Source organism: Penicillium cinerascens, assembly GCF_028974065.1.
Source record: "Penicillium cinerascens strain IBT 15544 chromosome Unknown scaffold_4_segment0_segment1, whole genome shotgun sequence".
Lineage (NCBI taxonomy): Eukaryota > Fungi > Ascomycota > Eurotiomycetes > Eurotiales > Aspergillaceae > Penicillium > Penicillium cinerascens.
This window is the reverse complement of record NW_026695298.1, coordinates 2,103,960-2,118,129: the sequence shown is the minus strand read 5'-3', so window position 1 is coordinate 2,118,129 and position 14,170 is coordinate 2,103,960. Positions and strand designations below refer to the sequence as shown.

The 14,170-nt window shown below is 51.2% G+C and overlaps 7 protein-coding genes across 7 annotated transcripts; 3 read left to right on the top strand and 4 right to left on the bottom strand.

The window, feature by feature from the left end:
* Window positions 1-579: 579 nt before the first annotated feature.
* N7498_009895 (uncharacterized protein) lies at window positions 580-3,610 on the top strand (the record flags this gene model as incomplete). The annotated part of the gene is made up of 7 exons (XM_058456951.1): window positions 580-796; window positions 835-842; window positions 895-1,481; window positions 1,940-2,149; window positions 2,201-2,810; window positions 2,869-3,242; window positions 3,307-3,610. The coding sequence occupies 7 exons, from the start codon at window positions 580-582 to the stop codon at window positions 3,608-3,610; spliced, it is 2,310 nt and encodes a 769-aa protein (XP_058303850.1).
* Window positions 3,611-4,450: 840 nt separating this feature from the next.
* On the bottom strand, window positions 4,451-5,942 carry N7498_009894 (choline-sulfatase; the record flags this gene model as incomplete). Its single annotated transcript, XM_058456950.1, has 2 exons — window positions 4,451-5,645; window positions 5,686-5,942. The coding sequence occupies 2 exons, from the start codon at window positions 5,940-5,942 to the stop codon at window positions 4,451-4,453; spliced, it is 1,452 nt and encodes a 483-aa protein (XP_058303849.1).
* Window positions 5,943-6,870: 928 nt separating this feature from the next.
* On the top strand, window positions 6,871-7,119 carry N7498_009893 (uncharacterized protein; the record flags this gene model as incomplete). Its single annotated transcript, XM_058456949.1, has 1 exon — window positions 6,871-7,119. The coding sequence occupies one exon, from the start codon at window positions 6,871-6,873 to the stop codon at window positions 7,117-7,119; it is 249 nt and encodes an 82-aa protein (XP_058303848.1).
* Window positions 7,120-7,218: 99 nt separating this feature from the next.
* On the bottom strand, window positions 7,219-8,232 carry N7498_009892 (NAD(P)-dependent alcohol dehydrogenase; the record flags this gene model as incomplete). The annotated part of the gene is made up of 1 exon (XM_058456948.1): window positions 7,219-8,232. The coding sequence occupies one exon, from the start codon at window positions 8,230-8,232 to the stop codon at window positions 7,219-7,221; it is 1,014 nt and encodes a 337-aa protein (XP_058303847.1).
* Window positions 8,233-8,751: 519 nt separating this feature from the next.
* Window positions 8,752-10,914, bottom strand: N7498_009891 (DUF726 domain protein; the record flags this gene model as incomplete). Its single annotated transcript, XM_058456947.1, has 1 exon — window positions 8,752-10,914. One exon carries the CDS (start codon window positions 10,912-10,914, stop codon window positions 8,752-8,754), a length of 2,163 nt encoding a protein of 720 aa, XP_058303846.1.
* Window positions 10,915-11,885: 971 nt separating this feature from the next.
* N7498_009890 (DUF726 domain protein) lies at window positions 11,886-12,464 on the bottom strand (the record flags this gene model as incomplete). Its single annotated transcript, XM_058456946.1, has 1 exon — window positions 11,886-12,464. The coding sequence occupies one exon, from the start codon at window positions 12,462-12,464 to the stop codon at window positions 11,886-11,888; it is 579 nt and encodes a 192-aa protein (XP_058303845.1).
* Window positions 12,465-12,667: 203 nt separating this feature from the next.
* On the top strand, window positions 12,668-13,822 carry sec17 (alpha-soluble NSF attachment protein SEC17; the record flags this gene model as incomplete). The annotated part of the gene is made up of 5 exons (XM_058456945.1): window positions 12,668-12,700; window positions 12,793-12,916; window positions 12,993-13,299; window positions 13,358-13,532; window positions 13,583-13,822. The coding sequence occupies 5 exons, from the start codon at window positions 12,668-12,670 to the stop codon at window positions 13,820-13,822; spliced, it is 879 nt and encodes a 292-aa protein (XP_058303844.1).
* Between the last annotated feature and the right edge of the window lie 348 nt (window positions 13,823-14,170).

Below are 14,170 nucleotides of genomic sequence, written 5' to 3'. Positions count from 1 at the left end.
CATGTCGCTGCTGAATAGTAACCAAGGGGAAGTGGTAATCTCCACAGTGGGGCTAGGCGGGGGTACACGGGGAACTGCAATATGGCTAGGACTTCTCTGGGATGACCCCGAGACGACGGGGTCATGACTAAACGCCTTTCTGGTACTTCGGCGGCCCGATAGGCTTTTATTTTCATTAGGCGAAGGAAAAATACGCTCCCATACGTCTGGAGATGGCACGAAGTCCGCTCCAGTCTGACCATTCCATACACTCGGGAGAAATACGCGTATAGGAGAAACTACAAAGAGGCCGACGATTACAACGAACTATCGACATACTCTTGCTTACACTTCACGATGCTGTCATAGTAGCCACTATTTGAAAATATCTCGGTGCATACCCTAAAAGCTATCTAAAACTGGATTCGGCACTTTCTACCTTCCGTTTCAGCCTGCTCTCTTGAGTCTCGTTTCTCATTTCTGGTACTTACCCTGCGCCGTCAACTCTATATTGTCAATCTATACCGGCTTCGATCGCTACCTGTCTAGTCAAGAAAGACGTGTAAAGCCCTTTCCACCCGTTCCGCCAAAGAGGCCAAAATGACGCTCACTTCCAGCATTCCCGGTATTAGATCGAAGCTCGACTATATCGCTTCTCTAGGGTTCGATATCTTTTGGATCTACCCTCGCTATTACAGCCCCCAGATCGATATGGGCTACGACATCTCCGACTACGAGTCTATTTACCCCCCTTACGGTACCGTGGCAGGTGCCGAGCGCCTGATCTCCGCGCAGCATGAAATTCTTCCTCGACCTGGTCATTACCCATACCTTTGACAAGCACAAGTGGTCCAGAAATCGAGGTCTAGCAAAAGCAACCCTAACTGGGACTGGTACATACAGCCGCCGGCATAGTACGATGCCGACGGGAAGAGACACCTTCTTAATAACTGGCGTAACTCCTTCGGCGGCGCGAGTGCCTGGGTATGTCACCCCCATACCGAGCATTACTTGCCCGTGATCACTCGCGCATACCTATGGCTTTGGGACGGCGCGGCGCCCGGCGGAGGCTTCTCCTATACGGTCGGGAGTGGTCAGCCGCCCGCCGACTCGTGGATGGCTACACATCCCCACGCCGGCGAGATCAACGGGGCCTGGCAGCTCGGTGGTGATTGCAGCGTACTTGAGTCCTGGCCGAAGTTGCTGCGCATCCGAAAGGAGAAGAGCAGCATCCTCGCCCGTGAAGAATTATCCTTACTAAGAGCCAAGGACGTGGAGCTCTTCGTCTTCGTGAAGGACGATCGCCGAGGCGGCATCATGTTGATGGTTAACTTCACCGCCATGAAACAGCAGCGGGCCATGCCGGCGGCCTCGGAGCCGGGCCTATTAAGCCAGGACAAGACAGTGCGGAAGCTGGTAGTCTCGCTCATGATTCTGAGGCTATCGATGAGTTGGCTGCGTACGAGGGACGGCTATATGATATTTTTATGGCATAAGTTCGGGTGTGAAGAAGACTCCCGGCGTAGCTAGATCAGACTGGCTGGCAAAACTAGAATAGGCTGGGGCCCTTACGTATTAGGGCCATCGTGATAGACAGTACTCTAGATCAATAGAGTCGACAGCGACCGTTCTTGGGACAACGACAGGCTACTCCATCTATACCGTAGGTACGAAAGTGCCTTGAAGTGGATCCCGCTTAGCCACGTATGGTAGGACTAAATAGGTCTTGAATCTAGAGGTTACTAAAATATGAACCAATCAGGGTCTCTGCAGGGAATGCGGAGGTGGCTTGTCTCCTCTCTTTCACTGTGCCTCCCCTCTCTTTGCTCCATTCTTCCTTACCTCCCATCATCTATCAATCCTCGGTATCCTAACCCGAAATTTCCGCCTAATATATACGAGCCGCCATCTTGATAGTTAACTGTGAATATATTAAAATCATGAATGATCCTTGGTGCAGCAAAGGAAACGTCGAGTCAGGCATAGATCGTATCCGGAGGAAGCGTCGACTTACAGGGGGCCAGGGCCACCCTCGGAAGCGAGCAGCAATCGCCTGCGACTATTGTCGATCACGAAAGACGAGATGCGATAATGCGCGACCCTCTTGTGGTCCATGCTGCCAAGCCGAGATTGTTTGCTCATATTCGGACGCCGCTTCCAATATCGAACTGTATGCGCCCCAAGAATTATTGCGATAAGACACCCTCTAATATTCCCGCAGGGTCCAGCATCCTAGTACGAGCGAGCTGTTAGAACGGATCAATTACGCCGTGGATTTGATCGAGAATAAAACAGGCCTTCTTGGCAGCTGTTTTGCTTCGCCAATCTCTAGCGAAAATGGCAATATTGTCCGGACTACGCCTCTACCAATTGGTGAGAGATGTACGGATCAAGCCCGACATGAATCCACTGCTTCCGTCACGTTGGGTTCGCCATCAAGCAACATCTTTACCGAAGACGTGGATAGTTTTCGGTCGCCCGCAGGGTCCCTTGCAAGCGAATCCATACTTCGCTGGCCAGTACTTCTAGGATATTTAACGAAGAGTAACTCGTCGTTTTTGTGGGAACCTGAACCCAGAGATACTGTCTCTCGAATGGCATCAGGCGAGACGCCCAGTCACGACACCTCGCGCCTGCAAACGGTTCTTGAAGGCAGCAAGGTTTCACAATCTCATGCGATCATCGACGAGAGCCGTGTGGTGGAGCTAGTTGACAAGTATCTTGCCTTTACTCATTCCAAGAATCCCATACTCGATGGCTCAAAACTGAGGCAATATGCTGCTGAGGTTGAAGAATTCGGATGCAGTTGGAATGGGCGTTCGTGTCTAGTGGTAAGCGGCGTCCTGAAGCGTACAGTGCTTTGGGAATAGCTAACGATCTTTTAAACAGCTGCTGGCTTGTGCTATTGCTTCTATAACGACTCTATTCTACCCTACTGAGGCCCTGCTAGAAGGGAGCTCGCCCAAATCGTCTGTATCGCCAGAAAGTGCTTTGGGGGATACATTCTTTAAAGCAGCAAAGAAGCGGCTCAGCGTTCTAGAGCTAGGCCTTACATGTGCCCAAGGACAGTACATGGCCGGCATATATGAGATGAACCGCATGCGAGCTTTAGCAGCCTGGAGCCACTACCAGCAAGCAGGCGTCAATCTACAGATTGTTCTTTGGCGGCAAGCGCAAATGGCTTCGCGTGACGACAACGCCGAGGTTAACGGAGACCGCAAGCTCATAGAGAGGCTTTACTTTTCTTATGTGAGGACAGAAAGGTATGATTTTTACGAACGGTTCGAGATGTCCAGCCACGTTACTGATAAGCCATTATTCTACCAGTGAGCTTCGCGCCGAGATTCCTCTTCCGGAGTGTGGGATTACAATGTGCAACCCCCCAAGCATGTTTCCCTCTCCACCTCTGTCGGCAGCTTTGCCTATCCGTATCGCAAATATGAAAGGACCTGATCCCGAAACCGAGGAGACACAAAGTTGGCTCTACTATCTATCAGAAATATCCGTCTTGCGTTCATATACACGCATGCTGAGAGTTCTCTATAGTAACGTCGGGAGCTGGTGGATACGAAACATTGAGTTGGTTACCAATGTCGCCTTAGAGTTCGAGTCCGAGATACACAAGTGGTAAGTATAGCCAATTGGTCTGTCCTACCCAGCTTGCTAATCATCAATATTCAAGGTCTTCATGTCTCCCGAGTGAGGTAAACTGGGATACGGGGGGTTCCCGGAGTGAGCTGGCTTACATCCTCCACCGCCGAAGCCTCTGCATCCAAGCAGCAATCTACTGCCCCCTACTATATTATACCATCCATCGACCGCAGGACACGTCTGCATCTAGTGCCGGATATTCTCTTGCCCAAAAGTGCCTTTGCACCTGCGTTGAAATAATCAGGACAGCAAACCTGGAGAATAATTGGCGTCACGGTGGTACCTGGTTCAAGTTAAGGTCGGTTTTTCGGAGCTCGTTATTACTTCTGGCCGCCGCTCGCAGTAGGAATATTTATCCGCCACGTGACTGGGTAAAATGGGTGCACTTAGCATTACAAATTCTGGAAGACTGTGAAGCTGAAGCTGCTGATATACGTTGGATGAGAATTATTCTGCATAGGGTGATGCAGGATACAGTTACGCCAAGTTGCTAGCTTGGATCAAACTTGGGTCATCTTGGTCAATCATAGTCAGTCAGTCATCTTCTGCCGCGTCTATCGATCTACTTGAAGTGCTTTATCTACCAAGGGTGTAATATACGGGGTCTTAAGGCATTTATAAGTTGGTTAGACCTACTCACTGTCGAGAGGCAACGGCTGAAACTGTAGTAATATTCCAATTAGCCTAGACTTCATCTTACTATTCGTTTACCACCATGCTGCCTATTCAGCTGAACAATTATTTACATACAATCTCTTTATTTCCAGTTCAGCATGAATAACGATCCACCTGTCTGATAGTGAATAACGAATACCTCTGTTCAAAAAAACTTGGGGGCCCCCGGGATTGGGGCCGGTGGTTTATCGTCGAAGCTGTTTCCTTCTCTCATGCCTGGGATGGCAAGGCCCTTTTGGCCGAACCCTGTTACTGCGGCATAGATTCCATCAAACTCTGGTCTCACGTATCTAGCGTACCAGACGCCGAGGCGCTTGCGAAGGCCGTCTCTGATCTGCACAAGACCCTTGTCGTCGAATCGGTTATCGGTCTCACCGGGGTCGTTGACCAAGTCGAATAGCTCGTGGGGGCCGTGGGGATAGCGATGTACGTATTTCCAGTCGCTGGTGCGGATCATCCGGACAGGGCCATACTCGTCGTAGATGACAACCTCCTTTCGCCCTAGTTGCCCCTTACGTTTAAGTAGGGGTACGAAACTGGTTCCCGGAAGGTCCTGTTGAACTGCCGGCTCAAGACCGGTATATTCCAGTATAGTCGGGAATATGTCATATTGGCTCAGGAGGTCGGAGATGGTCCCTCCCGGCGGGATGACGCCGGGCTGACGGAAAATGGCTGGGATCTTTATCGAGGTGTCGAACACGTTAAGAGGACTCGTAGCGTTGCCTTTTCCCCAAATCCCGTGGTGACCCATATTCATTCCGTTATCGCTTATAAAGGCAACCAGGGTATCTTCTCGGATACCGAGGCGGTCGAGCTCCTGCATCAACTGGCCGATGCCATTATCCATTGCGGTGATAGCGGCGTAGTATCCCCGTAGAAGCTCCTTGCGCTCCTCCTTTTCGCCGTGAGGGCAACTGTCAACCTGGCATGGGTGAATGGGCAGCTCCGGGACCGACGTGAAAGCGCAATTGTCGTAGAGCGAAAGGTATTGTTCCAGGTGTTCTGATCGTTCCCATGGCGAATGAGGGGCCGTGTAGTGCACGCTCAGGTAGAAAGGTTTCTTTTCCTGACTCATTTCTTGCATGAAGGAAATGCCATTTTCCGTAATGAAATTCGTTATATAGCCGTCCTCGAAACGCACGTCGCCGTTCACCACGACATCTGGCCGCTTGTACGAACAGCCGCCTCTGGCAATGCTGAACCACCGATTAAAGCCCTTTTGTGGTACTCTGCTGTTTCCGAGGTGCCACTTGCCACTCAGGGCGCACGAATAGCCCCCATCGGCGAGTATTTCCGTATAGCTCGGTTGCCCCGCCAGGTATTCGATGGCCGTTTTTTCCCTCGGGGAAGCGATACTGGATTTGAGAATCCAAGTCACACTTATTCACGTTTCCTGAGCGAATATAGTCGTGCACGCCATGCTGGGACGGGATTCGCCCCGTTAGAATCGATGCTCGAGCGGGCGAACACACGGGCGATGCGCAGAAGAAGTTGTCACACCGTACTCCTTCTGCAGCCAATTTGTCAATATTCGGCGTATGTATCTCGTGATTGCCGGCGCATCGGACAGCCCAAGCCCCTAAATCATCCGCGACGATGAAGAGGATGTTTGGTCGGATAGTCGTAGGGTCAAGCATATTTACGTGTACCTGGGAGTCGCGTCGAGATAGCAGCGTAAAGATGATAAGTAAATTAGTACGTAGTATTCATTTATATACTAGACAGGATATTGTTAGTCGAGGTGGTCCTCATAACCCCGAGATGCTTCTCTTTATACTCGCTCTACCCCGCAGTAAACTGCTTATGGTCTATCTAATAGTTCTTTGGAATCTAGTTTCTTAAATTAGTGGGCCCCTCCGCGTCTTCCCATGGAAGCCAGCCGTAATATAAACCGGAGCCTGTGTAGGTGTTCCTTCGAATCAACACTAAACTGAACCTGGGTATCCGGAGCGAGTATCGGATCCTAAACCCCCGAATAGCCCCGAATACTAAGGACTCCCCGACTCCCCCGTTACCCCCGGTACCCCCGGAATGCCCTCACCGTGGTTCGCTAAGACGCGTCTCCCGCGAATACCCCCGGGACTACCCCCGGTACGCCCTGACGTCCTTGCCGCCGTCCCAACACCTTTCTTAACCCGCCTCGGCTGGGGCGTTCTTTCCCTATCCCCCTTCTCCGCCCCTGCAGATCGTAGTAGAAGGGCAGGTAGAGAAATAGTGATCCCCGTGCTCCGGGACATGTACCACGGAGTTGAGTAAGGGAGATAAATACGGGGCATAAACCGTAGGGCCGGACTCGGTGCCAACCGTATCTAATCGGAGCTATCCTAAGATTCTTTGATGTGGACTTGCTTTCCTATCGCCTATCATGTTTTTCTCTAGGGGTGGCATCATAGTAATGCTGATCTACGGCTCTACGCCTCTCGGGTGCGGCCGACGCTGTATTCTACCCAAACGCAAACTTGACGGACAACGCGGGCGTGACCATACAGGCACACGGGGGCGCAATAATACAGAACGAAAATGCCAATGTGGTAGGCGCCTCGACCTGGTACTGGGTCGGACAGAATGATACCGGCGAACAACAAGCCCAGTCATTCCATGGGGTGTCGTGCTAGGCTCGACCAGACATCGTATGTTATGTGGATATTTGGCGATATCGATGCTGAGACTTGGGATGATGCTGCTGTCAATGACATGGTGAATGAATTGCCTAGTAACCACTCGCCCTATTTTGCTCCTGCAATCCAGCCGACGCTACGGACAGGCGTGGATGCTTTGGCCCTCGGCGCTTTGACATTCTTGAAGCGGAAATGATAGTTTTGATGGCCATTGATTTCATCATATCCCATTGCGCCTGAGTGTACCAATTGAAAAGAAGAACTATGCTCCTTGGCCCACAGGTCGAAATCAATCTCAAGGCTTAGCCACATGAACAAGAACTTTTCCCCTTGCACGCCCCGAGCGAAGCTTGTCAAATGCCTTGACCGCATCCTCAAACTCATACTTGCTATCAAACTGCACCTTGAGCGCCCCCTTCTGAACCAGCTTCCCAAGCTTGACAATATGCTCCTGGGTATTCTTGAAGAAGAAAATGACATACTTCCTCCTTCCACCGCCCAGGAAAGCAGGCCATGCCGTCCTCCCAACAAACGTAGTCATCGCCGACGCGCCAACCTGCACAAACACACCACCAGGCCTCAAGAAATGATGACACTGAAAGTACAGCTCCGAAGGCAACCCAATATGATCAAGGATATGATCATACATAACCCCTTTTTCCCTCAACGTCCCCACAACATCAACAGCAGTATAATCAATAACCTCATCCGCCCCGAGCCCCTGACAAAGCTCAACATTCCTCGTCGAGCAAGTAACCGCAACGAAACACCCTATATTCTTTGCAATTTGAATCGCAAAAAGTCCACACCCCCCAGACCCCCCGTTGATAAACACCTTATCCCCCTTTTTAACATACCCTAGTAGCGCTTGATACGCCGACTGGCCCGCAATCCCTAAGCTCGCCGCATCATCAACGCTCACGCCCTCCGGCACGGCAGCAATTAGACTGCCGGATATAGAGAGGTACTCAGCCAAAGCACCGAACTTCATCGGCATGCTGTGACACCCGTAGACAAGCTGGCCGGGTTCGAAATCCGCGTCCGGGCCGGCGGTTACCACTCGCCCGCAGAAGTCCATGCCGGGAGAGGCCGGCATGCCGATGACGAGGTGCCGGGCGTGCGGGCCCATTTCAGGGACTTTGAAGTCGGCTGGGTTAAGGGCGCTTGAGATGACCTGGACGAGCACCTCGTCATGACGTGGGGCGGGCGGGGCGCGCGCAGATGCGTCGAAGTACAGGTTCTTCTCCAGGCCGGAGGTGGTGGTGTTGTAGAGCCAGGCTTTCATGGTTGGAGGTGATGGTGAGGTCATTGTAGTGGGGAGGTACGTTTTTGTTTCTTAAATTTCCAGGTTGGTTTTTGCTTTTTCTTAGAGCTTGAAGCTTAGGCTGATTTGTGTTCACCGCTTTGGCGAGGACGGCTTTGAGTTACCTGAAGGAAGGATGTTCGGGCATGGATGCATGGATGCAGGGAGCTGGGGCGCTGGTAGCTAGCTATTTGCGCCCGTGCGAGTCCCTGACAGCCACATCACCCCGCTTGCTGCCATTCAAATACAATGATATTATCCGATTTTTCGGCAGAATTGGTATGAGAAATTGCAGACTTCTTGGACACTGAGAAGGATGCAGTAAGGGGGTTGTGGAACAATTCCCTATTTCGCGGCTGATTGTTTGTGCTGTGTGTGATGTGACATTTTAGGGAAGGATTTTTTAGACTGGAGTATAGAGCGATTTGAAATGCTTACATTTAGAATAGCTTAGCGAGATGTTTCAATCCATGTTCGATGATTGTATCTATACTTAACGCCCACAGCTAGATGTAATATGTCTATCTAAAGAGCGGCATGCTTTCCCGGATGATCCACCAACGGCGAAGAATAATCCTCATCATCCAAATCCATCATCTGAATTCGGTGGTGGGTCATATTCTCTTCAGTCTGGGACTCAATTTGCTTTTCCATCCGCTGTTCCTCACCGAAGCCGTCTTGGCTGTTCAAAGCCTCGCGGACAGTCGAGGAGTCACGATCCTTTATACCCGCCTCGTTTTCGTTCCTGAGCCTCTCTGTCTCCAGCTTCTCATCTTCAACTGCCAGAGCACGCTCCTCACGTTCGATCTCGTTCACATCAACATCTTGCAGCCCGACCGATTTAATGATTCTTCCTAGCAAGAATTGGTATCGAAGGTGTCCACTGATAATGTCGCTCACGTTGAGGTTCTCGACTCCGGGGGCATTTTCAATAGGCTGCAGTCCAGCAACGCCGAGTTGGAGACTGCTAGTCCGGTAGAGGAATCCAAGCACGGAGTCATTCTCCGAGTAGACATTGACAACGCGACCGCTGACAACACTGCGAATACGGCGCCAGGACTCGGTATCTGACGGAGTTGGTGATCCCATCAGAATAACTGATTCGACGAGGCCATAAGCACTCCTCTTGCACAAGCTTTGCAGACACGAGAAGATCAAGCGGGAGCCCAGGGAATACCCGATGAGAGTCACCGGTCGTTCACCTTGAGCTTTGTTGATCAGTGCATCTGCCAGGACTTCACCTGCTTTATCGGCTCGGGACTTTGCAACGCTGAATGGATTATCCACGATGCCAGCGACCTTCATCAGACCCAGCGGAAGCATCACGGCACTCATGATTGTGGCGAAGATCGTGCGGCTCAAGACTTCTCGCCCGGCGACAGACCATGCTGCACTCGTAACCAATGCGGAAATCGCATTGCCCAGCTTCATTAACGGCTCCATCTCCCAACGGAGCGCGAAGACTTCAGAATCGGCACCAATGACTCGCCAGGGGACAACGAAGTGGGATTCTTCTTTCACCCAGCCAGTAACACCAATCGTGACACGCAGTCGATGGTCTTGCTTGGCAGCTTCACTTTCACTCTCAGTCCGCCGGCTCCGCGATCCGCGGACCGGAATGAACGCAAAGTCGTCTACCTCCTTGGCATACTTGTCCATCATCCTGCCCGTCATGCGTCCTCCGTAGGCACCAAAAAGCCCTCCAACAACGACGCCGCTTCCCGCTAAGGTTCCCAGCAACCCAGCTGCTGCAGTGGCGCCAAGGCCTAATCCACCCATGACGGTTCCAATGCCAGCTGCGACCAATGGCGCTGCAAGACCACCAGTGACACCAATCAGCACGGCACCGGCAACTGAGGCAATGCCGACTTTCCATTTCCGGGAATCATCACTCTTCTTCACTTGTTGCTTTGCCTCTGGCTGTGATGACAGCGCCAAAGCAGTATCGAGAAGCCCACGTGCAACCTTGACTTCATCTCCATTCAGCACGTTGATATCTATACCCAAGCTAGATGCGACATGAAGCATCAACACCCGAGAATAGGCACTATACTTCTCCAAGCTGAGCAGTAATAGAAGAAGCGAATGTAGAATGAGCAGTCTTGTCGCTTTGGGAACCCGCGCAAGTGGCGATTCCACGGGATGATAGATTTCGCAAAGCTTCGCCAGTCTTTCTTCGTCCTCGACAATGGGAACATCGTTCGATTTGGCGGCATCTGAAGGCTCTTTGCTTTGTTCCTCTTCATTCTCGTCACTGTTATTGACAACCTCGCCAATTCTCAACAAGACAGCGTCTCTCCAATCTTCAAAGTGAGAGAGAGTCCTCTCTTTAGCACGAGCTTTCGCTCTAGCAGTTCTTGCCGCCGCTTGTTGATTCCTGTTAACCGGCGGTGATTTAGCCCCATCTGGCCTGGGAGGCAGCGTGGGGGCCGCTCCATCATCGTCCTGGCCAGACGGTCTTCGATTCCGAGATGAATCATTTCCGGACGGTTCCTTGGTATTCTCAAATATCTCGAGAATTCTAATGCGCATCGATTGCGCGATCTCCGCTACAAGGACCGTGAGATCGGCCCGCTGGGAACGGTCCAAGATTGACGTCAGATCTTGGCCGCGCTCACTCTCCGCGGGTTCATTGGACTTCTTGGATTCGAAGAGATTGCCATGTTTTTCTTTGAGGTTCTTGAACATTTGGAAACAAAAGCAGTAAGGATTGTTAGAAAATTTTCAGAGTGTTAGGAAGATGGAAATTGGAAGTTGACAGGAGCAGAGAGGGGATGGATGTTCTTGGCTCGGAGGCCGGAGCCTCTCGGTGGCCTTAGGCATAAGTGTTTTCGTCACTGCAACCCTCGTAGAACCAGTTGCAAGTGTCGGGGTGCTTTCCAGAGAAACAGAATGTCTTCATTCCGCAAGTAGTTCCTCGTTCATAAGAGTATCCGGAATTAGGACCCAATGTATTAAGCTGGTTGCCTCTTCACTTGACCCGAGTGGCCGTCGAGGTCGTTCATGTGACAGTTTGCGAAACGAATTTCCTCCGCGATATGCCAATAATACTGATTTCATGCATATGGAACTTCGTCAGGCTAGTATATCATAGATTCAAAACAAAGTATGTAGGTGAAATGAAGGCTCGACGAACATGTTGACCTTGTATGAAGTGTAAACTTAGAACGGTAAGCAAAACCGACATTCATCTCTCAGTCCTAATTGTGATGCACTTGTATCTCAAAAACCGAGTCATTTTATCGAACTGTCGGTTTCGCCGTACAGCAACCTGGTTCTATTTGAGAAAATACTCACTGGTGTATTTCAGCGCGAGTGTGGTCGTTAGCGGCATATAATTTGGTTTCCAACTTCATTGCAGAGACCAATTGCGGTTACAGCCACTCCCTTGTAAAACATGGTTTTGCTTCCACAAGCAATCATGGCAGTAGAGATGCGCTACCATCCTTCGCAGGAACTGAGAATCGATTCGAATTGCAATGTTGCGGGGGAAAGTACATGATGTTTACAAAAAAAGACGATGTATGATCCGAGCTGATCAAAGAATAAGGCAGGCAAGTAGCTGCTCAGGGGTATATTGCAGTATATTGTACATGTATAGTATCACAGTCCGCCCGAAGACGATGCGAGCGAAACACAAAAATGCAGGATCGAGACAGCTAAGAAACCCCGCCACTGCCCGTCTCGACGATGAAATACGGCCCCTTGGTCTTAGATGCTGACCCGAGGGCATTCCCATCCCAAGCCGACCCATCTGGACGAGTATTCCGTTCATTCTGAACACGCTGGACTCTCCGCCTCCTCCCCGTCACGCGTTCTTTAGAGATGGCATCCTTGAGTCGATCAAGCCCAATGGTCGTCTCCTTGACCGCGGCAGGACTCTCATCGCGGATGCTGCGCAAGGGCTCGACTCCTGCTGTGTCGACGCTCTGCATCTCTTTCACGAAATGGATTTGCGATTTGAGGGTCTTCAGCATGGACTGCTCTTCTGCTGCGCTGGCTGGTTGCGGGAGAGCTGAGAGGCGAAGGAGATGGTGAAGTTGTTTCGGAGTGATTGGTGGCTTGGAAGATTCTGAGGATTGGTCCGGGAGGAGAGACCGGACTGACCAGCTTGGCTCGGCGAGGATTGACTCGATGTCGGATGTTGGAGGTTTGGAGGAGTAGAGGCGAATGAAACTGGGATTGCGGGCGAACGACCGTAATAGTCGCTGGCCGGCTTGTAAAGAGGCCATCGTCATGTTGTAAAGCAATGCCTGCTTTAAATGAGGCTGTGAATGCTTACGGATGAGCTCCGGGTTGAAGGTCGGCGCAGGCAGTAAAGTAGAGTTGACCCTCACAGACCGCCTCGGACCCACCGATCGATGCTCTCCATCATACCCCGTGCCCGTCGCCTTCTACCAACTGTGGGTTATTCTCTACAGTGATCACATCTCTACTCGCCATGGCTCAAGATCCCCGTGTTCTCCTCCAAAAAGTGAGCTCGACCTGTCCCTTCCCCACCTTGCCTCTAGGCAATGACGAAAGGCGGGATAGCTAACAAGCGCCTCGCACCCCGCGAGCAACCAGGCCGATAAAGCTCTGTCGGGCGCCTCCGGCGGCTTTAGCTGGTTTGGAGGACGCACAGAAAAGTATGAAAGCGCCGCCGATCTCTACACCCAGGCTGCAAATGCCTTTCGAGTACAGAAAATGAGTGAGCCACCCCGCGTCGCCACGTGTGCCTGCTTCACAGTTCCGATCGCTGACGAACGGTGTTCACCTGTGAGCAGATAAGGAAGCTGGCCAAACGTTTGAGAAGGCAGCAAAGATCCAGACGCAGAACCTCAACGAGCCCGACGATGCGGCAAACACCCTCCAAGAAGCGTTCAAGGTCTACCGCAAGTCTGACCCTGAGGATGCGGCCCGTGTTCTCTCCAGTGCCATTCAACACTATGTCTTGCGTGGAAACTTGCGCCGCGCGGCGACTCAGCAGCAGTATCTGGCCGAAGTTTATGAGGTGGAGCTGGGAGATATGAAGAAGGCGCTGGAGGCGTATGAGAAGGCTGCGGAGTGGTTTGAGGGCGATAATGCCGAAGCGTATGGATTCTTTGCATCTCTACTTCAAGGAAGAAGCTAACGTCTGATTCTGTTTTAGCCTGGCGAACAAGCACTTCCTGAAGGTGGCGGACCTGTCCGCGATGAACGAGGACTACTACAAGGCCATCAACAACTACGAGCGCATCGCCCGCCAGTCCATCAACAACCAGCTGATGAAGTGGTCCGTGAAAGATTACTTCTTGAAGGCCGGTATATGTCACCTTGCCACCAAGGTAACTCATCCAAACCCTCAACTACGACAAGCTGCTCACACTCTATTTAGGATCTGGTCGAATCCAACCGTGCGCTTGAATCATACCGTGAAATCGATCCTACCTTTACCTCAACCCGTGAGCACCAGTTGCTCGTTGACCTGCTCCAGGCCGTGGAAGCTAGTGACCAGGAGCAGTTCGCCGATAAGCTGTTCCAGTTCGATCAGCTCAGCAAGCTGGACAAGTGGAAGACTACTATCTTGCTGCGGATTAAGAACAGCATTGAGGAGGCGGAGGAGGACTTTTCGTAGACGAGATTGAATTTATTTTAGCCCTTGATTCCCCGTGCTGTGCAAGGAATATTGAAATGAAGTACTTTGAAGATTATGCGAGATATTGGCCAAGCTACCCCATGAGAGCGGTGGGATGCATTGTGTACCAGCTAGAGCTTGTTGCTTACTATGGAAGAAAAACGGCGCTAGTAAGTGCATTCCAGTTGGTTTTCATGAGTGTATTCAACTTCAATTGTTCGGTCGGACAACTATAAAACCTTCAGAAGTTCTAAATTAGCGATTCCTATACACCGGGTTTCAAATTGAAGATCATCCGTGGATTAGAAACGCTCTAGACATAGAGAAAGTTCGCTGAAACACATAACC